This window comes from Alternaria hordeiaustralica (genome assembly GCF_023758085.1).
Source record: "Alternaria hordeiaustralica strain BMP 2776 chromosome Unknown scaffold_9, whole genome shotgun sequence".
Classification (NCBI taxonomy): Eukaryota; Fungi; Ascomycota; class Dothideomycetes; order Pleosporales; family Pleosporaceae; genus Alternaria; species Alternaria hordeiaustralica.
The window spans coordinates 369,887-396,474 of NW_026056781.1; the positions used below are offsets into that span (position 1 = coordinate 369,887).

The 26,588-nt window shown below is 52.9% G+C and overlaps 8 protein-coding genes across 8 annotated transcripts; 2 read left to right on the forward strand and 6 right to left on the reverse strand.

Annotated features, from left to right (window-relative positions):
* Positions 1 to 1,377: 1,377 nt before the first annotated feature.
* J4E84_005363 (uncharacterized protein) lies at positions 1,378 to 4,936 on the reverse strand (the record flags this gene model as incomplete). Its single annotated transcript, XM_049387960.1, has 3 exons — positions 1,378 to 3,173; positions 3,223 to 3,419; positions 3,471 to 4,936. The coding sequence occupies 3 exons, from the start codon at positions 4,934 to 4,936 to the stop codon at positions 1,378 to 1,380; spliced, it is 3,459 nt and encodes a 1,152-aa protein (XP_049244200.1).
* Positions 4,937 to 5,993: 1,057 nt separating this feature from the next.
* Positions 5,994 to 7,320, reverse strand: J4E84_005364 (uncharacterized protein; the record flags this gene model as incomplete). Its single annotated transcript, XM_049387961.1, has 5 exons — positions 5,994 to 6,021; positions 6,067 to 6,300; positions 6,368 to 6,661; positions 6,799 to 7,174; positions 7,224 to 7,320. 5 exons carry the CDS (start codon positions 7,318 to 7,320, stop codon positions 5,994 to 5,996), a joined length of 1,029 nt encoding a protein of 342 aa, XP_049244201.1.
* Positions 7,321 to 7,465: 145 nt separating this feature from the next.
* J4E84_005365 (uncharacterized protein) lies at positions 7,466 to 8,437 on the forward strand (the record flags this gene model as incomplete). The annotated part of the gene is made up of 4 exons (XM_049387962.1): positions 7,466 to 7,506; positions 7,552 to 7,803; positions 7,851 to 8,098; positions 8,157 to 8,437. The coding sequence occupies 4 exons, from the start codon at positions 7,466 to 7,468 to the stop codon at positions 8,435 to 8,437; spliced, it is 822 nt and encodes a 273-aa protein (XP_049244202.1).
* Positions 8,438 to 11,790: 3,353 nt separating this feature from the next.
* J4E84_005366 (uncharacterized protein) lies at positions 11,791 to 14,053 on the reverse strand (the record flags this gene model as incomplete). Its single annotated transcript, XM_049387963.1, has 4 exons — positions 11,791 to 12,943; positions 12,994 to 13,158; positions 13,208 to 13,620; positions 13,676 to 14,053. The coding sequence occupies 4 exons, from the start codon at positions 14,051 to 14,053 to the stop codon at positions 11,791 to 11,793; spliced, it is 2,109 nt and encodes a 702-aa protein (XP_049244203.1).
* A 1,180-nt stretch (positions 14,054 to 15,233) lies between these two features.
* Positions 15,234 to 17,164, reverse strand: J4E84_005367 (uncharacterized protein; the record flags this gene model as incomplete). Its single annotated transcript, XM_049387964.1, has 2 exons — positions 15,234 to 17,004; positions 17,124 to 17,164. 2 exons carry the CDS (start codon positions 17,162 to 17,164, stop codon positions 15,234 to 15,236), a joined length of 1,812 nt encoding a protein of 603 aa, XP_049244204.1.
* A 1,210-nt stretch (positions 17,165 to 18,374) lies between these two features.
* On the forward strand, positions 18,375 to 20,228 carry J4E84_005368 (uncharacterized protein; the record flags this gene model as incomplete). Its single annotated transcript, XM_049387965.1, has 4 exons — positions 18,375 to 18,555; positions 18,863 to 19,043; positions 19,091 to 19,830; positions 19,888 to 20,228. The coding sequence occupies 4 exons, from the start codon at positions 18,375 to 18,377 to the stop codon at positions 20,226 to 20,228; spliced, it is 1,443 nt and encodes a 480-aa protein (XP_049244205.1).
* A 184-nt stretch (positions 20,229 to 20,412) lies between these two features.
* J4E84_005369 (uncharacterized protein) lies at positions 20,413 to 22,059 on the reverse strand (the record flags this gene model as incomplete). Its single annotated transcript, XM_049387966.1, has 2 exons — positions 20,413 to 21,351; positions 21,409 to 22,059. 2 exons carry the CDS (start codon positions 22,057 to 22,059, stop codon positions 20,413 to 20,415), a joined length of 1,590 nt encoding a protein of 529 aa, XP_049244206.1.
* Positions 22,060 to 22,317: 258 nt separating this feature from the next.
* On the reverse strand, positions 22,318 to 26,418 carry J4E84_005370 (uncharacterized protein; the record flags this gene model as incomplete). Its single annotated transcript, XM_049387967.1, has 1 exon — positions 22,318 to 26,418. One exon carries the CDS (start codon positions 26,416 to 26,418, stop codon positions 22,318 to 22,320), a length of 4,101 nt encoding a protein of 1,366 aa, XP_049244207.1.
* Between the last annotated feature and the right edge of the window lie 170 nt (positions 26,419 to 26,588).

The window sequence follows — 26,588 nt, forward strand, 5'->3', positions numbered from 1 at the left end:
CCTCCACCTTTTAGCCGTCACTTCTGTTACTCTCGACAGTATTAGACCCTGATTATTAACAGCCCTCGGTCTATGCATGGTTCCTGACGGCGAACGCTGCTAATCTGGGAGATCGACCCAATGCAACTGTCGTGGCCTCGTGTTCAGCTGGCTGCGCCACAACGTGGGCGAGTTGCTCTCGGTGTCGGAGCGTCGGTGTCGACGAAGGTCGCAAGTACGGCGGATCCGGGCATAAGGTGAGTGTGGCTGCGGCGTCTGGTCTCGTGCAGGTGACGACACGGCGGTACCTAGCGACCCGTGGGCCTCGCTACCAGCCTGTCGTCGACATCAGCTCGTGATGGGAAAGCGTCGTTGCCTTCAGGCCTTCCTCGCTCCAACGACTGATTGGCTGTCTACCAACCGCAGCTTGTTTCATCAAATCACTTACCCGTACACGATAGACGGGCGGCGAGGAGCCAACACCGCTGGGCCTCCCTTTCCTCCTGAAAGCTGATCAGTGGGGATCGAAAAAGGCTAGCGAGGCCGTGTTTCGGATGCGCCGTCGATTACTGACATTGGACCGTCTACCACCAGCTGCAAGTTGGTGACGCCAACAGCGCGAGACAAAACAATAGTAAACCCCCTCGTCATTACGTCCTACCTGGCTTACTGGTGCTGATGCCCAACGCGAGTGAAGCAGCGCGGTTGGTGCCAGGAATTCAAGACCATTCGAGCCTATCACTTGAACGCAACTTTTCTGAGTGAGACTTGCAGAAAACGTGCGACGATAGCCCCGCTTCTCCCATCTCAAAGGTAAGTTGTGGTGATTGCGGGGAAAGATTTGAGGCAAGAGCTTCGATGGCCTCGCTGGTGATGGCATGTGACAGGCGACGAACCCTCGCTACCCACGAAACATGATCCAAACGGCATTCTTTTTTACGTTTGCATTTTCCCAAACGCCAATGCACTCTTTCATGCCCACATTCGTGCTGTGCGGATTGGCACCCAAGCAACTCAATTAGCTCGGCTGTCCATCTCATAGAGCGCACAAACGTTCCTACGCGTCACCGTTCTCCACATCTACTACATCCAGCTCCAATTTCCGTTCCTGGCTCCACGGCACGAGCGTCCATGATCTTGGTAGTCGGTCTGTCTATCACTCATGTAGCCCGTTTTCACACCTGCCAATCGCATGTACCATCGTCATTTCCCCATTCGACCACTCAGATAACTGCGAGATGATAATCCCGCAAATATTGCCATCACATGTTGTTGGTCTTGGAAACTCAAGAATGAAGGCAAAATAACGATTTGTACACAAAGAGGATAGTCTTCATCAAGAAGAATGCGTTCATCGCGAAACAGCAACTACGAAGGCTCTCAGGCATCAACGTTCCCTCAATCCCGATCTCGTTTGAACATCGAGCTCTTCGAGGAAAACCCAGTCTGTATTTTTTCTAGTACACCGCGGAGCGGCACGGCATCCACAAGCGGTTCTTTCTCAATCCCCTCGTGCAATTTCCCATCCGCGCCCACGAATGTCCCGTAGCCGTACGTTCTGTCCAAGCTCTGTAGATGCTTTCTCCGCTCCCTGCTGGACAGTAGACTAGTCCCACGCATATCCAGCACGGCCTGGCTCGCTGCGAAGAGCGCTATAATGGCACCGATGGAAGTCGGCATGCGCGGCAGGAAGCGGCCCGGTCGCCAAAGGAAAATGCATACCGCGACGACTACATAGACGCCCAGGATAATTTCGGCCACGACGAATAGCGGCATGTACAGAAAGAGTCGAGTTTGCCGGCCATTCGCTAGACCTTCTACAATAGTAGCGGTGTCCTTCTCGCGTGGTACTAGAAGCTTTCTTTTGTTGACGCCGAGCCAGATCGCGAACAATTTGCTGTAGACGGGATACAAGTGCCGTGTCACCTCATCTAGTGAGGGCAAGGATTGGCTTGGATCCGTCAACCGGCTGCTGTTACCTTGCTTGATCATGAAGTAGTTCATGAAGTCGCCAGCATATGATTGGTTGTGCCACTTCGGTATCGCAAATCTCGCTAGAACATAGGCGTTTCCTTGGTGCAAAAGATTCGATGCATCGTTACTGAAGTGTCGGTCCAGGAACGCTGGCGATAGGTCCGAAGTGACATTTGCTTGCGAAACATCTTGTACTCGCCCATCCTTCGTGATCGTCACGTTCGCCTCGCCCCCAACGAGTCTGGAGTTGCACCCGAAGAAGACCGCGCCTTGCTCATCAAACTTCGTTGTCGTATTCCGTGAACAAATGTCTGCGTCCCGGATGTATCCAAGCACAGCCAGCTCAGCGCAGAAATTCTTCTCGGCTGAAGTGGCGTTTTGGCGCGCCTCAAGAATGCCTGCGTATTCCAAGGCGACTTTACCAGTCTGACATTGGGATTGTGTGGCCTCGACAACAAACGGGTTCAGAGATGTGTTGATGCCTTTCCTTGCACAAGTGATGCCATCCACCGTCACAGAGATGTTTGAAGTGGACCTGTCGAAGCCGTCGCTGAACCAGCTCGCTGTCCAATCCCGGGCCTGGATCTGTCGGCACTGGAGCTTTGCTCCAATGGCCTCCGTTCGAGCCCGAAGCTCGTCGGTCGGCTCGGTGCTTGGATGTTCTTCGTCCACAAATGGCATGTACATGAATTGATCGTCGGTCCATGCTGGAAGTGGGGTACCTGCAGTGTAGTTGGACTCAGCAACTAGGAACTGGTTCGAACCTAAGCCTCCTGTATAAGCGCCAGAAGGCCTCAACGATACTTGCTCTTGGTTCGGCATGTTCGGCCCCACGCTTCCGTTGATCGACACGAACTTGTGTTCGTAGGGCGGCACGAACGACATCTCCATAGGAACCATAACGGAACGCTCTTCGAAAACTCCGGAAAAAGCAACTGCAAGAACATTGGCAAGAAGAGCCATGAGACAAACTGCAGCAAGTTTGAAGTGAGAGGATCGAAGTGCTTTGAAGACGACAAGCTGTGGTGGTAGAGAGCTGTAGTCGGCGTTGATCGACTTTTGTGCGGTCGCTTTACCGCCTCGGAGCTCCTCGAGAGGTTGTAGCAGGCACAATAAGCGGTTAATCAAGATCCAAACAGGCTCGATCAATGTCGCAAGTGCAGTAGGGATATAATTCGTAACAAGTTGGCGAACAACCGTATCCGATGGTCTAGCGACACCTTCGAGACATATTAGCGGAGCTGCATCGTTGCAGCGGCATGTTCTTACCGTGAGGCTGGCTCTTCGATAACAGAATGCCAAGAGCGATCGCAAGGGCTATCAGTAGGCCAACAAAGGGTAGCATCATGAAAGAACGGAACTCTCGTGGCCGTACTGGTATTAGAGTCTGAGACTCTTCCGAGTCGGTACGGATAACACCATGAGCATTAATACCCAGCGGGTCGAAACTGTCTGCTTCGGTAATACTGCGAAAGTGATCAGTGAGAATCCAGAGCCATTGGTGGGCATCTACTTACGTATTACCTCGCTCACTATGCTCTAGTGAGAACTTCTTGTCCTTCAAATGCGCTTGGAAGTCTTCCATATTGGCGCATTCAAGCTTCGAGAAGTCATCTAGTAACGATGGGTTATCGGAGACCAGCGCCATAACACTCGCGATCGTTGCCGGGTCGGATTGCAGGCTCCATTGTCGACGAAGAGATATGACAAGAAGGGCGATGCTGCATATCGATATGAATCCTAAGAGACCCTCTACGATGTAAGTAAACACTGGAACGACAACGACAGCCGCAATCATATACTCAGTGCTACCGTTTACCATAGTCGCGACGGTGAAATCATGATCCAGGATTTCTACCATAGATCTTGCAAAGATGATACGATAAGCAGCTTCATACGAGCGTCTCAATGCTTCCGGGTCCAGGAGCTCTTCCAGTGAGCCATTGGACGTTCCGATGGAGAATCCTGCCATGCCGCTGAGAATGGCGCCCTGCGATCCCAAACTGAGAGGAAGGGTGGAGACTGTTTCCAGTTGGTCGGGCCAGTACTTGATTGGTAGTGAATCACGGTTCTCTACGTCGCTCTTTCCCGTGTTCATCTGGTAACCAAAGAAGGTTGTGTTCCACTTGTCGGCTGGAAGCGGCACTTTGTCTCCCTTGGCTGTAACGTTGATAGGACGCCGCGTAAGAGCATCAATGCTCGCCATGACCTCTTGTTGATAGTATGAGGGCGTACAATAAAGCCTGGTTACGTTTTGCGGCTTCTCGTTGATCGACTTCCTATTTCGAGTGAACAGCACCATGAAGGTACGATCGGATGTTTCTGGGCAAAGTCCTTCAAGATAAAAGTCGGCGAAATCGGTACGGTGATAGCCGATGTACACGGAAGCGAATTCCTTCGTATCGTACACGGATTGGTTATTGAAGTCCGGATTTGGGCCCATGGTCTCGTTTCCGAATGTCTTGTAGTAATCAGCCGGGAAGCTACAGCCACTACTGCTCATGTACATCGCTGTTTGTACAGTCTCCATCCCAGTGTTGATGTCCCCACTGTAACGAGTTTCGTTCTTGACTTTGATAGTGGGTGTCTCACACTCCAAATCTAGACTGTACAATGTTGTAGGAGTTGTCCAGGTCAAGTTTGAAGCCAAGTCGCTAACGATATCCTTCGGCTGAATGGGTGCAAGGACGTAGTCGCGGGTCATGTATTGCGGAAGCGTCTCGTTCAGCCATATAATCCCATGGGCAGATTGAATATAGCGTCCGGTGATGTTATTGATCTGCTCGCTTGCGGGCATGAAGCCATCGGACCGTGCGAACTGAGTGTCGGATGTACGAGTAATTGTCTCTGTGGCGAGTATACCGGCTTGAAGGGGGACCACGCCCCATGTGACAAAGACTACGCATATGCTAGCCCAAAACACAGCCCAATGGCTAACGAATGTTAGCTCTCCAGCTTTCTGCAAATGAACAAGATAGACCATACCGGCTTTTGAGAGCGCTAAAGGGTACGAAGGGGAGGAAGTCAAACGGATAGCTGATCAGCAAGCTGTCCTTGCCCCAAGCACCATCAGGTTGGCTAAGCTGATAGTAAGGCTCAACTCTCTTCACCTGGAGGTCAATCCAACCCCAGAAAATGCTGAAGACGAGGGCCAAAATCGTTGGCAGATATCGGTAAACGAAGGATTGTGCAAATGGTATATCATCGATAGTAGTCGCAAAGATGATGCCGCCATCATTTTGGCTACGAACCAGCAAAACCTGCAGAATTGCAATGCTAGCCCATGCCATCAATGTTGCGGCAATGAGAGTAACAGGACGGAACGCGCTTGGCTTCCATGATGAGCGATTGGAATCTTGACGCGTTTAGATTCTACCATTAGAGTATGATGTTTGTACGACATACCTGTGGATTGCTTCCGTTGCGTAATGAACGAAGTCCAAGGTCTTTTGAGACTAGCAATAGATTCCGAGGTGGCGGCTGGCTGCGCGCTTGCGCTGAAAGGAAACATATGGTAGTGTGTACAAAGAAAAGACCGGCCAATCCAGGGCGAAGGAGGCAATTACAGGGGAATCAGTTCTATAGACAACCCGATAGAAGTAGATTCAGCCATTCTACACGTTGACAGGACAGATACTTAACAGCATTATCGTGGAGCATAAGCGCCCCCAAAACTCAAGGCGCGAGACTGCGCCGCAAAGATGGCTACCATCCAATCATTTAGCGACCGCAGGCCCGATTAGGGCAAGAACCACAACCTCGGAACGCGACGATTGCGGGCCGGCGCTGGAACATCCAATGCGATATCCGAGATGTGCGGTAAGTGGGTTCAGACTTTTCTGTAACAGTAAAAACGCAGGTACGGATAGCTATACTTGGGGCACGTCGCGGAGATCTACCGGCGTCGCAATCTTGGCTTTGCGACTAGCAATATTGAGACACCTGACCATTATGCAGCAGGAGCACAAGGTCATCACGTTTTGGAGGCTTTTCTGGTGATCTACCGATAGGCGTTTGTGTGTTGTCAACCGGGATAATCCTCAGCGGAAAGCCCCAACTTCTCGCCTCCTGCAAAATTGTGAGCGGTGAAAAGCGACAGCAAGTAGTACTTACCACCATGTGCGGAAGTCAACAGTCGATACATCGATACCCAGGTCCCGTAGCGCGCTAGTGTCCAGATGGCAGTCGTAAGGCCTGATGGTGCCATCTTTTGGTTCTTCGTCAGGTTTGAAGGGCTCCATATTGTCGAGCGGCAACCCCATGATATCGGAGAATGTTTGGCAGATCTGCCATTTAGTCATGCGGTCTTCCGAACTGAAATGAAGGACTTTGGGTAGCTCGCGCTTCCTATAACAGGCCGTCAGCACTGTATCAGAGAAGCATCTCATCAATCGAAGACGCGGGTTTGGCTTACGCGTTCGCGGGATCGAGATACAGCTTCGCTATGTCGCGGCATACTCGGCCAACGTCTTGAGTATTGGTAGGGTATCGAAGCGCATAGTCGTCGACTTGAATTTTGGGTTGACCATGCTCTATCTGTTGGGCGTTCCACAATTGCGACATGAGGACATTGACTGCACTGTCTTTGGGCTCATCGCAGGATCCGTAGAGGACCGGTACTCGAAGAATGACGACTTTGTTCTTTGCGCCAGTTTTGGCAGCAGCCTCAAGAACGGCCTGTTCGCCTTCCAGCTTGGTTTGGCCATACCTGATGGAGTGTCAGCTGTGATCAGACACCTCGCCCAGCATTATCCTGAGATAGCGTGGTTCTTGGAGCAGACTCCGAAGACATGGATGAACGACCCAAAATCCGCGACGACTATAGTGTGATAAACCCAGACTTACGTATTAGGTGGGCTCGGCGTCGAATCTGTCTTGTAAGGAGCTTCTCCAGGTCTTCCTGCAAAGACGTAGTCTGTTGAGATGTATATGAGGAAGATTGCCCGAGAGATGGTGGCTTCAGCCAGCGCTCGACTCGCGTCTACGTTCAATTTCCTGGCCGCTTCTGGGTCATTGGTGCAAGAGTCAGGGAAGCGGTTGGCAGCACAGTGGACGACGACTTTCGGGTTGACTTCATCAAGCACCCTGGCGATCTCATTCTGATCCAAAATGTCCAGCTTCACCACACCTGGAGCAGTGATGCGATGCAGACCAGTGCCGAGAGACTTCCAGCCATCTAACAAGAACTCTCGCTGCACTTGCCGGCCGAGCAGACCACTAGCTTCGCTCTGCGGTCAGCTAGCAGTAACACATTCGTGGAGGCTATTTACCACCGGTGATCAATGCTGTCTGTGCCATACTGATACCATGCGCAATCGATGAGTTCTTGAGAAGTTTAGTTGCGGTGATGACGACAGCGTGGTGCATCTGTGGCAGCTGCCGTGGGGCATCCCCAGGTCCGCGCATCATCACGTGCTAGCGAGTCCCTGAATCCCTGCAAGCTCGCCGCGACTGCTCGATTGTCGCGACGCAACAAGCAACCCAACGCTTACACGACCCATTCGCGCCCACCATGTCGACCATAGTCAAGGAAGCTTCCCAGAGCTCATACCCGTACGTCTGACAAGCTGTGTTGATTGCATTAGCTAATTGAAGCAGCCCCGTCATTCCCAAAGACTTCAACGGCAACCAACCAAAGACGATCCGCTTGTTCCCTCTAAGCAACTACACATTTGGCACCAAGGATGGCCAGCCCGAAGAGGATCCGTCCGTTCTTGCCCGGCTCAAGCGGTTAGAAGAGCACTACTCGGAGCATGGCATGCGACGGACTTGCGAAGGCATCCTGGTCTGCCACGAGCACAACCACCCGCACATCCTCATGTTGCAGATCGCAAACGCCTTCTTCAAGCTGTATGTGTTCGCATCCTCCATCTTGCATTCTTACTGACGTCATGCAGACCTGGCGATTACCTCCGCGCCGAAGATGACGAGATTGAGGGCTTCAAGGCGAGGCTGAACGAGCGCCTCGCACCAGTGGGCACACAGTTCACAGGCGAAGGCGTAAACGACGAGTGGGTAGTTGGCGATACGCTGGCGCAGTGGTGGCGGCCCAACTTCGAGACCTTCATGTACCCTTTCATCCCTGCGCATGTCACCAGGCCAAAGGAATGCAAGAAGCTGTACTTCATCCAGCTCCCCCGTAGCAGTAAGTCGACTCGAGTCGCGTTTCTTCCACAATTTGTACAATTGCTAATACTTCGCAGAGGTTCTCAGCGTTCCAAAGAACATGAAACTCCTCGCCGTTCCGTTGTTCGAGCTCTACGATAATACCGCGCGCTACGGACCACAACTTTCGGCGATCCCTCATCTGCTGTCCCGCTACAACTTCGAGTTCGTCGACGAGGATGGCAATGTCGCAGCGTGCACACCTGGTGTAGGCCCGCCAGACGGATACCGGCCTCAGACCAAGGTCCTTGCAGGCGGCGATGGGGACGATACTACGATGGAGCAGAATGGGGAAGGTAGCGATATCACTCTTTCGTAGAGCGCTTCCGTCATCATTTCGCTCTCTGAGTTTAATCTTGCTAATTCATACCCGGTGTCAGGCGTTACGACAGCGTAGGCATCATGACTTTGGTGGTTTGGCTACGATGCCCAACTCTCGACGGGGATACTCGATATCTCTTTTCTTCCTGGCCTGGTACATAGAATGAGCAGCGGTGCATCATGTCGAATTCCGACTATACTGTACGCGTTTTGGGTTGCCACGGAACTGCAAACGTTACGCCAGGATAGTGCATAGCTAGGAGCATGGCGCATGCGATGAAGCTCATATCTCGAGGCCGTATCTCATCACTAAATCGCGCCATGCAAGTATAAGCGGTCTGTTGGCCCCTAGGAATCAATGTATATGATCCAGCGAGTACGTCCCAGATAATGTTCTGTGCCAGGCTCACTGGTTCCGCGATAACCGGTACCGACGAACCACTCAAAGCCTACCTATTCCAAACTACGTCCATACCAAAATTTACCCTTAGATTGGAGCACTCGCGAAAGCAATGAATTCTGGTACTAGATGCCTGAGCCAAGGTACGAACGAAAAAAAAAACGGTTGTCTCTTATGAGAGCCTCACACATACGCAGCATACGATGAACCATTGTCAACTACGGGAAGCGCATTATCCTATTGCTTGGGTCGACCAGATTCACGTCTTGAAGGTCATTGAATAACTCACCGGAATTCGCGACGCCATACACACGATTGGCTGGTGATCCTCGTGACCTGAGGCCACTTGCAAATCGCTTTCGTTCTCCTATGAGATCTCGGTAATGCTAATTCTGTCCATGTATAGGCATGGTTCTGCAACAGTGCGATAGAGAAATTTCGTTAGTCTACCAAAGGTCTAGCGATTTCTATTCGACTCGTCTTCATATAAAAGCCTTCACATCCCTCCTCTCATGTCCTTTTCCTCTCACCATATAGCAGTAACTTCCAGTCTCAACACAAGTCAATCAAGTCTTAGGAAGAACAACCCCACGCAAATGTACGAACAGCTTCCCCTTTACCTATTACAACTGGCTAATGGAAAATAGTTTCAAAACGATACCACTCTCGTACTACTTGCCTAACCCTTTTCCCTACTAATACTAACTAAGACCTCCAGACCCTTACCAAAGATGCGTTTCCTCCTCTCCGTCGCCGCCGCCGTGGCCCTCTTGGCCACTTCCACGGCCGCTCACAGCGGCAAAGACAGGATCGTTTGGCACGAACGCCCGGTCAAGGAGCAGCATGGCTGCATAGTGACCTGCAAGAAGTCCTCCGATAAGCCATCGGAGTTCCTCAGGACACAGTGCGCTGTCTGCATGGACAGGATCAGGAACACCGTCTGCGCTGATTGCGCAGCAGCATACCGGGACGGAGTCCCGTTCGACAAGTCCGTGGACCGCTGTTACCGATGCCGTCACGTATCGGACTATGACTCCTCCTCTGAGTTTGACGAGCCTTGGGACAAGGATGGCGGATTCTTTTGGCCCGGCCCCGAGGGCCCTGAGGACTGGAAGTTCCCACACTAGAGCAGTTTGAGATGCTTAGAAGGATTCATGAAGGGGACGAATGACTACCACGCGCAGTGGTTTGCGAACAGTGGATGAAGACTTTTCCACAGATGGGTATGGGTCACGGCTAGCATAGTACCGTAAAGCCATATCAAGTTGTTTCGGTACAATAGTGAGCCTTGTTGAGTGATTTACTTGTGAAGAAACGGAAGAACACCTGGAAGAAACCTGCTCCTCGTCGCAACGACCACTTCTACAGCATCTTCCCAGAAGGGCACACCCCTCTTGATACACTTGGGAGAGTAATGCGACCGATGCTCTTACACCCTAGGGCACGAGACGCTGAGCGACGCGAACAACTCACTAGTGCACATCTTGTTATACGGCGTCATACTGCTGCCTCTGCAATTACTACCACTATGAATCGTAGTCGTGCAATGCCTAAAAAAAATGAGACCACACGTCAGCTTACCTCCTTTGAAGCAGAACCTGAGAACGTACCCGATATCAGACTCGTACCACGCGAAGATCGATCCAACATTCTGATACGGAATGCATCTGTCCTCGCCGGGAAGTACGTAGATGTTCCAAGCAGGACCGTTGTTTTGATCGCAGTTGAGGTTGCTGAAGATCCAAATCTTGGCAAGGTTTTTGGGCAGGTTGCCGGATAGTGCGTCGCGGCCTAGCTCGGCTGTTCCTGCATCTAGTGCAGGCAGTGCTTCTGTAAGTTGTGCGGGTGCTGGATTGGCCGTAAATGTGGCTGCCAGAGCGCCGACGCTAAAGAGGAGGGGAGAGAAGTGCATGATGGCTCTCTTGCAATATGAGGACTCAAGTAACGACGTTCTGAGACTGCTTTGATAGGGGCTCCTGGTGAAAGTCGAGGCTGCGTACTATATACGCGTAGCTTACTATGTCTCTAGTGCCAGCCCCAGCGGCAAAAGTCCTTCAAGACATGTGTGAGATGCTGGCAACGCTCATCGTGAGTATAGGGAACGTTTCAAGTCGATAGTCTTGCGATCGTGAAAGCCCTGTTCGTGCTGATCGATGTTATGACGCCTTTCTGCTTCGGCGCATCGTGAGCGCCACCTCCTCCTACATTTCGTATAGCCCTTTTTCACATGGAACGCCAACACTCTATCTAAAACTGATTGTAAACACATTTGGCCTTGTAGGTAGTAGCTCTCCAGTGTCTATGTCTCACAGTGTCAATTTGTGGTCATAAATGTCGAGTTCGCTAGCAGGCCTCGGAGTCCGAAGAACAGTGACAGTTAGCGGGGCTAGGGCGTCTAGTGACAACTAGGAATTGCGGTTTGCTGAGAGCGTACAATTGGTTTAGGTGTAATCATATGCAGGTTAAGGGGCTGACAAAAGCTGACGTACACAATTCGTGAGCGGTGTCAGGCAACTAACGGCCGGCATAGTGTCACCAAAATTTATAAGCTAGCCCGACTAGAGCCTACATTCCCACGTTGACAGCACATGTGTCATCTGTCACGGGTGATACGTTCAGTACAATCTGGTTGCTTTTAGGATATTAGCCGAAAGATGCGATGAGGTTTAGATCCTTGGGGGATGCTCAACTGCCGGGATGTGCGAAGTCAGGCAAACTTGCTGGTAAATCACTCATCCATACGAAGAATTTTTAACATGAGGATGATCTTCTGACTGCTCATCCTCTGCACTCATAGTATACATTATCTTGTAATATACATTATATACTAACTATGTAGGGAAATGAGAGACTTATGGGTTAGGCTAATGTGATGATGACGTATGAAAGCGAGTGGTGCGTAAAGAGCGTTGCGACATCCAGTATGTGGGTCTATCAGTGCCACGGTAAACTCATGGGAGTACGACCTGTACAGTCCGGGCGATGCTAGGAACTCCCTCCTTCGACATGACAAAGACGTAGTAGGCACCTGGGATGAGAATGCCGCTGTCGTCAGGCAGTGTAGCAGTGTAACTGCATCCATCACCCTTGACGTTGGTCAAAGGCACGCGGCGCTGATCGGTGTTGACGGAGTGTGTGACGCTGCCGATGCGGACCAAGGCGAACTTGAGGCCTGGTGTAGACGTCTCAACTTGGATGGTCAGTTTGCCTCCAACCTTGACGCTCTCCGCGCTCAAAGAGCTGATGACTGGTCGGGTTGCGGGGGTACCGTCGTTGTTGAAGAGATATGGTGGGGAAAAGATCTGGCCATCGGCATGGTCGACGAGTTTGTTGCAGTTGGCGGAGCTGCGGCCAACTCCCTGCGCGACGTAGCAGAGACCACCGCCACCGGAGAAAACGCGTCCATCGGCTAACAGGATGCTGACTGAGTGATAGTTGCGGGGGACAGCTTGTGGTGCTAGAGTCTTCCAAGATTTGGTGGCTGGGTCGAACAATTCTGGGTAGAGAGCTCCATCCGTATCGGTGAAGACCAATGAGCGTTTCTGACCACCGCTTACGAGAACTTTTCCGTCAGGCAGAACGACCGCGTTAGAGAAACCGCGAGGGTAGGCCATGTCCGCGACTCGCTCAACCTTGGCAGGGGTGTTCGGCTCGCCGATTGTAGTGATGTGGGCCCGAGCGTTGGCGTCTGCGTTGGTGTAGTCAGGCGCGCCGCCAGCACTCAAGATCTTGCCAGCAGTGGCATCGTACATGACGAAGATTCCACACATCGCATCATCAATGGGGTCACGAATACCAGCAGCGACTTGCGATCCAGTTCCCTTGGTACCGTACCAGTTCATGGCCTTGCTTGGACCGGCCTGGAAAACGGAGGCGTTCTTCCAACCAAACAACCATGCATGGTTGTCTTCACGCCAGATGCCTTCATGGTCGGTCGTGAGCATAGCCTTCATCTTCGCATTTGGCAGTGCCGTCCAGGCGTTGGTGGCAGGGTCGTACACTTCGCCGTCTTTACCCTTGCGTGGACCAGAGTATGCACCTCCGATGGTGAAAACGCGGTTGTCGGATGTCGTCGTGGATGATTGGTAGCCGCGAGCCATTTTCCTAAGTACCATCAGTATGAAGTTCATATCATTGACTTAGAAAAGACTAACATGTCGGGTGCACGAGTGAATCCGTTTGATGCTGGATCATAAAGACTGGCCGCGGAAGCGTCAGATCCTCCTTGGATCAGAAGCTTTCCGTCCTGAAGACTGCTCATTGCGGGACAGAACATGTCGTGATGAGTGTTGCTCACTGTACGAGCTGAAACAGCTCCGCTGAGAGAATATTAGCGTGCGTTGATGATACTGGACCACTATGACTTACGTGTTGAAGTTGTAGTCCGCAAATTGAGTGCGTCCACCAGCACCTCCGAAAGCATCAGCGCCCCAACTCGAGAATACGAGAAGACGTTCCGAGACAGGGTATTCCGGGACGACATATGCAGCAACCGGGATGACGGGCAGGCGGATAAGATCTGACCATTCACCATTCTTCGCAGGCGCAGGCGCTACATTGAGACGCATTACATCGAAGCGTTTGTCGGTTGACCAGATCAAAGTGTTACTGCGCGAGTCGGCTTTGATGTGGCAAGCCTTCTTGGCAGAATCGTAGACAGCGGCGGTACATGTGGCCCAGTTGGCGCAAAGGTAGGCACAGGTATCAAATGTGTTCACGCCTTGCCATACCTTCTCGCTTGGTCCGCGGATGTCGGTGCCAGGGCAGATGCTGTATTGTTTCTAGCGGTGCAATGTTAATATCCGCGTGTCTCAAGCTACTGGGGAGCAGACTTACCCTGTTTCTGTGATACGTCCATTCGCCAGCAGGGCAGCGAGCGATGTTCACTTGCTCTGCTTGAATGACCTGGAAGCGATCGTTGGCAACCCAATTCAGGCCGGCAAGATCCTTGAAGTGGCAATCTTTCGTCTTGGTATCGAACACTGCCTTGAAGCAGTCCATACTCTTGTCGCAAAGTTTTGCGCATGCTGTAACCGAAGCAACGCGCGTGATCGATTTCGTAGGTCCTGTAAGGTCGGTACCGGGGCAAACTCGATATCTGATGCCTTCCGCTCCAGTAAAAATATCGTCGTTGCCAGGGCAAGCATTAAGACCGTTGGTGAATTGTAAAAGAGTGGCTGCCGAAAGCACGGCGAAAAGAGTGCGGACCTGCATCTTGGATGTGAAATCAGACAACTGGCCTGAGGCAGGAATCGGAGGACTGGCGTCAACTATCTATATACCCGTCCCAGCCACGATCCCATAACGGTGACCCGCATAGGAGTTTGCAAAAATGGATAACATTGAAACGAACGAGGGGATTGTAGACCTAGCATCGAAGAGGATAGCGTACTGCCAAGATGGGAACCGTTCGTGAGTAGCTACCCTGTATATGCTCACCTATATATCGTATTTTAGTATCTTCGATAGCGCTAATGGCACCAGATCCGGACCTAACAGGGGGTTCATGTCAACGGTAGCGGGCCGGGAGACCCAGGCAGGTTAGCGATGATGCCACTATCGGTATGCTCGGTGTTCCTGGAGTCATGCTGTTGACTGCGCCTCAAGCAAAAGATCGGATGGATCTCGGCTCCTGGGTCGTGATGTGGAGTGTCGCATTGTTGTAATGAGTTGTTATGCTGATGCGATGACCCCAGTTCCCACATTTTCATGGGGACATGTGCCTTTTCCTCCGACAAAGTGCTATACCTGACAGTATTTCATACAGTACATCCTGAACGGCCTGCTGAAGGATTGCGGCGGTGGTTCTACACGCGCCAGCTGGCAATTATCGATTCCATGTCAGGCTGCTTGAAACGCCAAGGCCAACGCTCCACCCCACCCCTGCGCCCATCAGGGAGACGTTATCTACAAAAAAAGAACTTCATGTGAATAACCACCGTCAAAACTCCGCCCCTGTTCCCAGCGCATGGGAATTGCAGGAACAGCTCTATCGGAGGTATCGTGGCGGATCCACACGATTTAAAGCCGGCTTTATAATGTACTCTAAATTTCAGCAACGCAATCCATTGTAGCTGCGATACATGACGTTGAAAGGTAAGAAGTGACGGCTGCCGGCACAACGGCCGGAGTGCAGAAGGCGATTGGGGTATCCTGGTGTGAATGCGGCTAGGTCAGCCGAGACGAAGGCGGCGCTTGCACTGGACTTTTGACTCAAACTGAAAGGGAGGCTCGGTGAATCTGTCGTGACAGCTGAGACACCCTGGTCCTCACTGCTCGAGTCAGTCTATTGATACAAAGAGCAGCCCGTCTTGGCGATGGCTTCTATGGGCACGATCACGTGTCGCATGAGGTACTCATCGAACAAGAGGATCTACGCGTGAACACGGAAGGTTCACCAGCCTTGACCGGGCATTCCAGCCCAAGCCGGCATTGGCCAATCCCATGGATTGCCATTGTAGTTCATCGAAGCTTGTTCCATGGGGAAAGCTACACAGCCCAGATTCATGCTGCCACGGGTAACGCTCGATTGGGAGCCGAGACTGTCCAAACTAATGAGCTCGGACGTTTGTGGATCATCAAGACCTGGCGTCTGGAATTGCGACTCTGCCGCTAGTTTGTCCCTTAGGGCCATCTTTTGTCTGATTTGCGTCACGATAGCTGGTGGATCCGATTGTTCGGACGTTATTGCTTCACGTGCCGACCAAGCTTGTAGAACAAGCCCCCCAAAGAGTGTGAAGAAAGGGTTGTTGGGTTTGGTCTCCACCGGGCTGTCCTTTTTCTCGAAGTCCATCAACCGAGCGGCGCAGTTCTCGCTCATTGCCTGCCACCATCGATCTGCGAGTTGGCCTAGTGGGCGTATTTTCAACTCTTGGGCGAGATGAATATAGGCAGGGAACGGGAAGTGCATGTAGACAACCCAGCGGAAATTTGCTATGAGGGGTGAGGTCATGAGCAGCGTATCGCACTCAAGCATACGGTGCGCAAATCCAAGACCAACGTTGCGCTGCTCCTCACTTCCTTGCGCAAGTCCCTTCGAGTTGTTTGATAGGTATTGTGCAAATCCGATTTTTGCGAGTGACGCGCGCGCCATCCACATGGTTAGAAAGTGCAGCGGGTTTTGAGCATCGCAACGCGTAAGATACTTTTGCTCTATCGTTGACTCAAAAGCGGCAAGCTCGTCAAGCCCTGAATAGGAGGCGTCAAATGCCTTCTTGGAGAAAGACTTCAGGGCCGGATTGATGAAATCCAAATGAGATGGGCTTTGACGAATGAACTCGCCAATCTGGCTACGGATGACTGGAAACAAGGCTTCGGAAACCACCTCAGACTCAACAGGAGGGGTCTTGGTCTCGACTCGTAAGTTGAAATCGTTGACGTTGAGCGGCGCTTTGCAATCCCATGTCGGGATTAATGTAGTGGACTTGCTCTCGGTCATTTCAGACATCCTGTTGTCAAAGAGTGAGAGAGACCACCATAGTCTTCTGCGCAATTCGGCCTCTAGCACGCAATGTCTGGAATTGGCAGATTCGGCATCGATACCCATTCGCTGAGCAATGCGAACAGCAGCCCCTAGCATCGAAGACAATGACCGTGGGTCTGTGTCTGGTTTGAGTGAGACCAGGTAGAGATGAAGGGCTGTCAAGCATTCTCGATCGTTAGACTTCAAGAAGTTACAATTGAGCAGCGCCTCCCTTGCACCCAACTGGTAAGATCTGATCAGGTCCGGCTTAGGCCTACCAAACCATGATTGACACTGCTCCTGATTGAGGCTGAAAATAGCCATGCAATAGATGGAGAACATTAGGGCCTCCAAATGTGGATCGATATGTGAGATGTCGCTAGCGGCATCGATGATGCGTGGCTGGAGGGTAGGCGTATGGGTGAGCTTCAATAATGGATCGACATTCTCAAGGTACAGTTGCCAAAGTTTGAACACCTGGCTTTGTGGGGGATGGAGAACTGATAGGTCGACGGCCGTACTACGCGAGCAGAACAAGAGATCTTCGTTACGGTGTAGTTTCTGCGAATAGAGGTTGTCCCAGGCTTGCACAATCTGCGCTTGCTGTAATGCGTGTTGCGAAGAGCCGCTGTTCTCGGAATCGTCGTCGCTGCCGTCGTCATCAGCATCGTATGCTAATCGGTTTAAGGCAAGCCAAAAACTCCTAGTACAGTTAGTAGTGTCTCTTTCAAGTGCTACAGTTTCTGCGTACTTGGGTTGGGTGTTGTCGGTATCTGATATGGTGGACGATTGAGCTCTGGAAATCTCCTGACCGCGACTGACGTTACTTTCGTGGGGCCCTGTGGATAAGTTCGAAGATGCATGTAAGGGTTGGAAGGCAATGCCGTTCGTCTTCAAGAGGTCTTCGTAGTGGCGAAGACGCTCAAGCAGCTCCCGTTCGGCAAATCTGCGACGTCGTTGCCGCGGTTGCGTCGCTGCGGAAATGCATTGCACACCCGCCTTCTTGCAGTTTGAGCAAGGAAAAGCCCGGTCACATTTGACCTTTCTTTGCGCGCATAGCACGCACGAAAGCACGCGCTGAGACTTGCTTGCATGCGCTAATGGAGACAGTGCATCAGCGCTGAGTTCAGGTGTGGGTATATCAGACGACATGTCAAGGGAACGAGCTCGCTTTCGTGACAGCGGTATTGATCAGGTATGCGAGCGCGGAGTGGAAAAGGCCACCACAGAGCAGGTGGCGAGGCAGGCGCTAACCAGGTAGCCAGGCAACCAGACGCGAGGCGCTCGCCTGGCTCTGCTTATCCCCGGGCTGACTGCAACGGAAGAGCATTGTGGCTTCATGTGAGAAATATGGGTCCTTGCGACGAAGAGGGCGGTTCGCAGGATAGCAGGCAGGCAGGCCGGCGCAAGAGGGTGCCCAGGCTCGATGCCACCATCACGACGCGTGAGGCTTACGTAAACCGCACTTCCCGCTTCAGTCGCGTTCGTCAACCACAGCCACTTCTTTCTCTTGTTTCAGCAGTGACGGGATGGCATCCATCCCAACATCTCCGCAATCTTCGCGTTTATTCACGCTTACCACCTCCGATGTCTGGACTTGAGGTTCGATCCGCAAGGGCGTGATGACGCGCACCGACGCCTGAGTAAAGTGCGGCCAGCCTCTCGGTCAGATCTAATCCCCGAGCCCATCACGTGATCTCTCTCCCACCGAACACCGGGCAACTCTGGGCATTCAGGACATTGAATCGTCACAACACATCAAATCGTTAGTATGCGTTCGGAGAAACTCTAGTATCCCCAACCCGTCCTGGATCACTCATTACCCTGCAACGGGTCGAAGTTCGCTTCCAATGTTTGCGTAGACCGCTTCCATGTCGGACATTTCTACTCCCCGAACGGGATTGTATTGCAAAACACCATTCGGGACGTTGCACATACCGAATGTACATATAACAGCCAAGCTTCTCTTGACAATGTTCTAGTATATCCAATCTCAAGTTTCCCACTGAACCCCACTGCGCCTATTCCGAAGTTTACGCCATGACTACAACATCTCAAGTTGGGACTACAACAATGGCCCATCCCGCTAGTTTGCACGAAGAGCTTAGAAAGGATGCCTCACCTTCAGCCTCTGGAGGCAACGAGTACGCAGATTCCGAGGAGAACTATAAGCCCAAAACGCTCAAGTTTTGGCTCGTCATCATCTCGATCTATCTGGCCTTCTTCCTTGTCGCCCTCGACCGCATGATCATTGGTACGCGAAGTTGCTCCGTCTTCAGTCCTTACTGACACTGTTTAGCTACTGCTATACCGGCAATCACAAACACATACGGCACTATCGCGGACATAGGCTGGTATGGTAGTGGCTATATGCTTACGTGCGCAATCTTCAATCCACTCTTCGGCAAAATATACCAGCTTTACGATACTAAATCGACGTTTTTGGTGTCTGTCTTCCTGTTCGAAGTTGGCAGTGCATTGTGTGGGGCCGCACCTACTTCTGTTGTTCGTGAGTAATCCACCGAATCGCGAGATGATGCACTCGCTGACCCTCGTTGAAGTCATCATCGGTCGCGCAATCGCTGGTATTGGTGCAGCTGGACTTCAATGTGGTGCGGTCATGATCATTGTACCTCTCGTGCCATTGCGAAGGCGACCCATCTTCACTTCTTTTCTCGGTCTCGCATTTGGAGTGTCATCTGTGTTGGGGCCTTTCGTTGGGGGTACCTTTACGGACAACCCGTAAGTCTCCCAGCTTTCTTCGTGAGTCACGGTTAACACGCAAATAGTACCTTGACGTGGAGATGGTGCTTCTACATAAATCTCCCCATCGGTGCCTTGACGTTCGCATGCATATTCTTCTTTCTGGATCTTCCTTCCACGCCTAAAGAGAAGCTGTCCATTCTCGCTCAGCTCAAGCGCCTCGACCCAATAGGTCTTCTATTCTTCGTACCATCCATGGTATGCCTTATCCTCGCTCTTCAGTGGGGAGGTACGACCGATGCCTGGTCAGCACCGAGGATCATCGGCCTGCTCGTCACATTTGCAATTACTTTCATCGCATTCCTGGTTGTGGAGTTTACGATGCCGGATACAGCCATGGCCCCGCCTCGGGTCATCTTGAACCGTTCGATGGGCGGTGCTATGCTGTTCATCTTTCTCCTCGCCGGCGGTATGATGAACACTGTATACTACATCGCCATTTGGTTCCAGGCAGCCCAGGGCCAGTCTGCCATGCAGGCCGGTGTACGCACGATACCGTTGTGCACATCGCTTATTGTCTTCGGCATTGTTACAGCAGTGATAACTCAGAAGATCGGATATTATGTCCCTGCTATGCTCCTTTCGGCCGTTGTCGCATCAATCGCCAGTGGCCTCCTTTCTACACTTACGCCGGATTCGAGCGCTGGTCAATGGATTGGTTATCAGATCTTCTACGGGTGCGGGCTTGGCTTTGGGGCTCAAACAGCGAACTTGGTGCCGCAGACTATTCTGCCGCGCTCAGATGTTTCCCTCGGCATGGCGATGAGTAAGTTTCTCTGTAAGAATTGCATGTTGAACATACGCTGACTTCGTAAACCTATAGTCTTCTTCCTAAATCAACAGGGTGGTGCTATCTTCCTTGCTGTTGGACAAAATCTTTTCTCGACTCAGCTCGTCAAGCAACTATCGGGAAACTCCAAACTCGATACTGAACTCATCATCAACACCGGTGCAACAGACCTCCGAAAAGTGGTAGCGGCGAACGAGATCGATACGGTGGTATCGGCGTACAGCTACTCAATAACTCGGACGTTCCTGCTAGCAGCAGCACTCAGCGCTTGCACCATCATTGGAGCGTTGATGGTGGAATGGAGGAGCATCAAAGAACGTGCGGGAAAGCCAGCAAAACAAGCGTCAAAAGATGTAGAGAAAGAGGCTGCTTGAACTGAAGCATCCTACATTTGAAATACATGACAATGAAGCAATCGACAGCGTTGGGAATAGAGGAATTGTAACTAGATGAGAGTCTCATAGCATCATAGAGCCCAGTACACAATCGATCGTCATAAAAGAAGTTTTCGTAAATCCATCGACATATATCGACAAACCATAGCCTTGCTTCTGACAACTAATTGGCCAGGTTACTAACATCAGCGCTGCGCATCCTCTCCTTTGACACCAAGAGCTCTTTCGGAAACCATTCCGATAACTTGCCACCCGGTCTCCCCGGAGCTTCAGGTAAGTCCTCTTCTTCACTACCAGCAATCATGATACCAAGAGCAGCACCCGAAAGCCAGGCCCACACCATGCCCTCTCCCGAGAAGCCCGCAGCAATCCACTCCCCGCACGAGTCCTTGTCAGACGCCACGCGTTTTCGTGCTTTGATATCCCGGCCCGTTAGCTTTGCATCCAAGCGACCGACGAATGGCATGTAATCGCCAGTCAAACCAATGATGCCAGACCACATCTGCTTCAACTCTGCACCAGCACCCCATTTGGGATGGAAAACTGCTGGAAAGACACCCGTGATGTGTGCGGCGGTCAATGGGTCGAGTTGAGGGCCATCGTTATACCGACCGACTTGATCGATACCTTGTTTCAGCGATCGCACGAAGCCGCCTCCGATCATCAGATCTCCTTTGGAACCACTGGTGGCTGGTGGCCGTTGAGTGACGTAGTCGAAACCCTCGCCGTAGACTACACTCCATGAGCGCATACCGTCAGCATATGGGAATGTTTGTCCTGGTTGCTGCGCGGACATGTGGGCTCGTGCGCCCACGATCTTGCTGCGTAGCCCTGGGACAAGGTGGCTTGCGAAACTGTTGGTGGCGTGGACTATGTGGCGGGCGAATATCGTTCCTCGGGTAGTTTGTACAGCGTATGGGAAGTCTTCAGGCGCCGTGTCTGGGATGCTGATTGACTCTACGGGAGTGTTTGTCTCGATAGAGAGTGTATCAGGGAAGTCATTGAGAAGGCCGTTCCAGATAGATGCAACGAATCGGTATGCCCAGATAGCGCCTGCTTCGTATGACAAAGCACCGACGACGCTGTTGTTGACGCCGAATTTCTATTTTCGTCAGCATCGGGAAGTTCCTTTGCTAGTCACGTCAGGGTGTCATCGAACTTTTTGTACTTCATCTTTCCACACCGCAATCTCAACCTCAGGCAACCATTTCTTCAACTCCTCGACATCAGCGACAGCCTTGGAGAAACTTTCGTCATCCAGAAAAAAGTCCACAGTCTCGACCTTTCGAGCTTCGGCAGACTCAATGCCTTCGCTTTCACATAATTCTGTCAAGTACTTGACGTGCAGAAGCTGAAAGCGCGCTAGAGCAGCGGCACGGTCTTTTGGCAACAGCTTGCTGAATCGAGAGAAGCTTTCGTACACTGAAGGTTTGATGTGGCCGCCATTCCGAGCAGTTGCACCGCTGCATAGCTGTCGAGCTTCGAGGACCACCACTTTCTCAGTAGTGCGGATATTGCGACGGCGTCGCTCGTGTAATAACGACCGCGCGACAGCAGCGCCAGCTATCCCGGAACCGATGATGGCCACATCCACAGTTTCCGGCAGTTTGGACGAACTTGCGTCGCATAGTGCAGGGTGTGGAGGGTCGCCGAGCCAGTAAGATTCGGATGGCTTGGGGACCGGAAGACCCGGGGGTTGTGATGCACGCTTCAGAGCTTGATCGAACTCGGTTGACAAAGCTCTTAAGAGAGAAGCTGCTGCGATAAGAGCCTTGGCTGTGTTTCGCAGAATTGAGAGAAATCCGCCCATCTTGACCCAGATCTATTGACTGAGACAGCTGATTGCAGATTTGCTTGTTGTACGAGGATGGAGAGTCCCCTGTTGTGCATTTCCTTGGCAAAGTGGATGCCTAACACGATGTACGAAGTAAAAACACACCTCGCCTCTGGTGAACAATCGTTTGGATGCTTGTAAATCTATCATTTCCGTATCGTAAATGCCTATAGTAACCTCCCTAAACGCCAACCAATCCATGCATACCTAATCGCGTCTCTCGTCAAGCGTGCTCTAGCCGACCCATCGCCTAGCACTCTTGAACATGCGTGACCACGGGCCAAGTTCGCCCCATCCTTCTACATCTCGTGGGATATAGCTTCCAACCTCCTTCAAGATAGTGCGTTCGGGATGCGGCATCATCGCCAATACCCGACCATCGGTACTCCTCACACCACTGATACCCATTGGACTGCCGTTCGGGTTGTATGGGTATGTCTCGGTTTGCTTTCCATAGTTGTCGACGTAGCGGAACGACACAAGGTTTTCGTTGTAAAGCGCCTGTGGGCTCGAAACTGCGGAAGCAGATTTGGAGAAGTGAGCGCGTCCCTCGCCGTGCGCGGTGACGATGGGAAGTTTGGATCCAGCCATGCCGTGCAGGAAGACAGATGGCGGTGTGTTGGGTCCCTTGGGATCGAGCACCTCGACCATGCAGACACGCGCTTCGTATTGCTCAGACGCGTTACGCTCGAAGCTAGGCCATAGCTCCGCACCAGGGATCAACTCCTTCAACTTGCTCATGAACTGGCAACCATTGCAGACACCAAGGGCAAAAGTATCTGGGCGCGCGAAGAACGTCTGGAATTCCTTGCGTGTGTTGGGGTGCAAGAGGACAGACTTTGCCCACCCTTGGCCTGCGCCAAGCACGTCACCGTAGGAGAAACCACCGCAGGCTGCTATACCCACAAAGCCAGCGAGCGATACGCGCGAAGAGATGATGTCGGTCATGTGTACATCGATGGCAGTGAAACCGGCCTGGTGGAAAGCAAATGCCATCTCGGCTTGGCCATTTACACCTTCCTCGCGAAGAATGGCTACGCGAGGCTTGGCGGTAAAAGGTGACTTGAGGTTCGACATGAAGGGCAGAATGTTTTCGGCAGGCTTGAAGTTGAGGTTGTACGACAGGCCTGGGTCTTTGTCGTCGAGGATGTTCTTGAACTCGGCGTCGGCGCAAGCAGGGTTGTCTCGGAGCTTTTGCATGCGGTACGAGGTCTCTGCCCAGCGCTGCTGGAGCTTCTGGCGTGTGCTGCGATAAACATTCTGGGTGCCGACGTAGAAAGAGATGTCTTGTTTTGTGGCCTCAGGTACGCGACCAATCTTCTTGATCATACCTGGAGGCGGCCCGCAGGTGGCAAAGCAGCGGTTGAAGGCAACTTCGTCCTTCTTCCTGATCTGGAAGACAGCTCCGAGCTCTTCGTTGAATAGTGTTTCCAGAACATCCTTGGGTTCGCTTGACGCCGCGATGCCGTCGAGCATGACCTCGATACCACATCGGCCGGCAAAGGCCATCTCAACAAGGGTTGTGAAAAGACCACCGTCGGACCTGTCATGGTATGCAAGCACGATATCCGACTCATGAAGTTGTTCGATCGCGTCAAAGTAGTCCTTGATGATATCGGCGTCGTAAACATCGGGTGCTTCATCGCCGATCTGTCCGAATGTTTGTGCTAGGGCAGAACCGCCCATGTGTTTCTTGCCTGCTGCTAGATCGACGAACATCAGGACGGTTTCACCGACATCCTCAACTCTCTCCAGGGCAGGTGTCCATGTTCGATCTGTGCGGTTGACAGGGGCAAATGCAGTGATGACAAGCGACATGGGTGCTGTGACTTCCTTGGCCTCGCCGTTGTCGGACCACTTCATCTTCATGCTCATCGAGTCCTTGCCGACGGGAATAGATATGCCAAGCTTAGGGCAGAGATCCATTCCGATAGCTTCGACGGCCTCGTACAAGGCTGCACCCTCTCCAGGATGACTGCTTGCAGACATCCAGTTGGCCGAGAGTCGGACTCTCGATAGCCTGTCGAAGAGGCTTGCTGCAGCAATGTTCATCAAAGACTCTGCGACTGCCATTCTGGCAGATGCGGCCGGCGAGATGAGCGCCAGGGTAGGCTTCTCGCCCATAGTCATAGCCTCGCCAATCCTAACACCAGCCAGCAGCGATGTAGCTGTTACCGATACATCGGCTACTGGGACCTGCCATTTGCCAACCATCTGATCACGGACAGTAAGGCCACCGACGGTGCGGTCTCCAATGGTTATCAAGAAGGACTTGGAGCCTACGGCTGGTAGGGTGAGAACTCGGTCAACGGCTTCGGCGATCAAGCCATCCTTGGGTGTGTCGGGAATGTACATTGACAAGCTGCTGTCAAAGGCAGGGAGCCTCAACTTGCGGCTCTCGACAATGCGGGACATCTTTGGTGGCTTTCCGAAAAGTGTGGCCATTGGAAGATCGATGGGTGTAGGGTTCTCCTTGGAGTCCCTGTCGTTCAACACTAGACGCTGCTCCTTGGTAGCCTTGCCGACGACGGAGTAACCGCATCGCTCACGGTGGCAGATGCGCTTGAACAAGTCTAGTTGGTCAGGGCTGACCGCAAGCACATAACGCTCCTGGGCCTCGCAGCACCATATTTGCAGTGGACTCATGCTCTTGTCAACATTGTCGATCTCGCGTAGCTCGAAGATGGCGCCGAGACCAGAGTCGTGAACAAGCTCGGGCAGTGCGTTGGACAGACCGCCAGCTCCGACGTCGTGAATGAAGAGGATGGGGTTCTTGTCGCCCATAGAGCGACACGCGTCAATGACTTCCTGCGCGCGCCTCTGCACCTCGGGGTTGCCTCGCTGCACACTGGCAAAGTCAAGGTCGACCTTTCCTTCGCCGGACTGGATACTGGAAGCTGCGCCGCCACCAAGACCGATAAGCATGGCAGGTCCACCGATAACGAGAAGGTGCGAGCCAGCGGGTACAACGTCAGGGTCCTTGAGCGCATGCTGCGGCCTGACGGTGCCCACACCACCTGCCAGCATAATAGGCTTGTGGTAGCCCCGCAGCTCCGACTCCTTCTCGTTTGTGAAGACGCGCATGAGCATGGTGCGGAAGTAACCGGTGGTGCATGGGCGGCCGAACTCGTTGTTGAACTGGGCGCTGCCGATTGGGGCCTCGAGCATAATGTCCTGGCTGCTGGCGATGTGCGCAGGCTTTCCGACGTCCTTCAGCTCCCATGGGCGTTCGAAGCCCTCGATGTTCAGGTCGGAGACGGTGAAGCCCGCCAGTCCAGCCTTTGGCTTAGATCCACGCCCGACGGCTCCCTCGTCACGGATCTCGCCGCCAGAGCCCGTGGCGGCTCCGGGGAAGGGCGATACCGCAGTCGGGTGGTTGTGCGTCTCGACCTTGCAGAGGATGTGTACCGTCTCTCTGGTGCCGTGCCATTCGCCCGTGAGGTCGTTGGGTGCCCAAAAGCTAGCCTCCTCGCCGTTCAAGACAGCAGCATTGTCGCTGTACGCGCTGACAACGTGCTTGGGGTTCTTCTGGTGGGTGTTGCGGATCATGCCAAACAGCGACATGGGCTTGCGCATGCCGTCAATGGTGAACTCGGCGTTGAACTGCTTGTGGCGGCAGTGCTCCGAGTTGACCTGGGCGAACATGAACAACTCGACGTCGACTGGGCCCCTCTTGAGTTCTTGTGTGTATGCCTCTACGAGGTACTCAATCTCCGACTTGTCCATGGCCAGACCCAGCTCGCGGTTGGCGTGGTCGAGGGCGGCATGGGCGCTGTTGTACTCGTCGAACTTGATGGTCGTGGCCTGCGCAGGCTCGCCCTGGCCGAAGATGGCGTCGAGGTTCGGGGCGCTGCGGCTGATGGTCTGCGTCATGCGGTCGTAGAGATGGTCGCGGTTGGGGATCTCGTCGACTTCGAGGGCGCGGTCGAAGGTGGCGGCGATGACCATGCCGCGCTCGATGCGCTTGACTGCGCCTTCGAGCGTGCAGGTGCGCGCGATCATGGAGGCGAGGGAGCTCCATGGCGATATCGTGCCGGCGCGCGGGCAGACGTAGAAGAGGACCGTCTTGTCGTCGCGAGGCTCGCCGCCGCGGTTGACAGCGTCGAGGAGGACCTGGGCGAGGCGGTCGTCGCTGCTGGGGTATTCGCCGTAGTGCAGGATCTGCTGCAGCGTCTTCAACTCATCGTCGGCGAGTTGCTTGAGGGGGTTGACAAAGTGCACCCACAGCGAGCGCACTTCGGTCGCGCCAATGGCCTGGGCGAGGCGCTGCAGGCGGAAGTCGGAGAAGGCGGACGAGCCCGGCAGGATGAGATAGGGGTCCTCGTTAGACGCCATCGTGTGTGACGCCGAGTCGCTTTCTGGGAATCGTAATCGCGGGTGTCCGAAGACCAGAGCGATCGCGGGCGCGTTCACATGGCGGGGGAGGGGGAACTTTTAGAAAAAAATCGGCGCGCGTCACTGCCGCCGAATCCTTGCTCTTTTCCGCGCCGCGACTTTCAGCATGC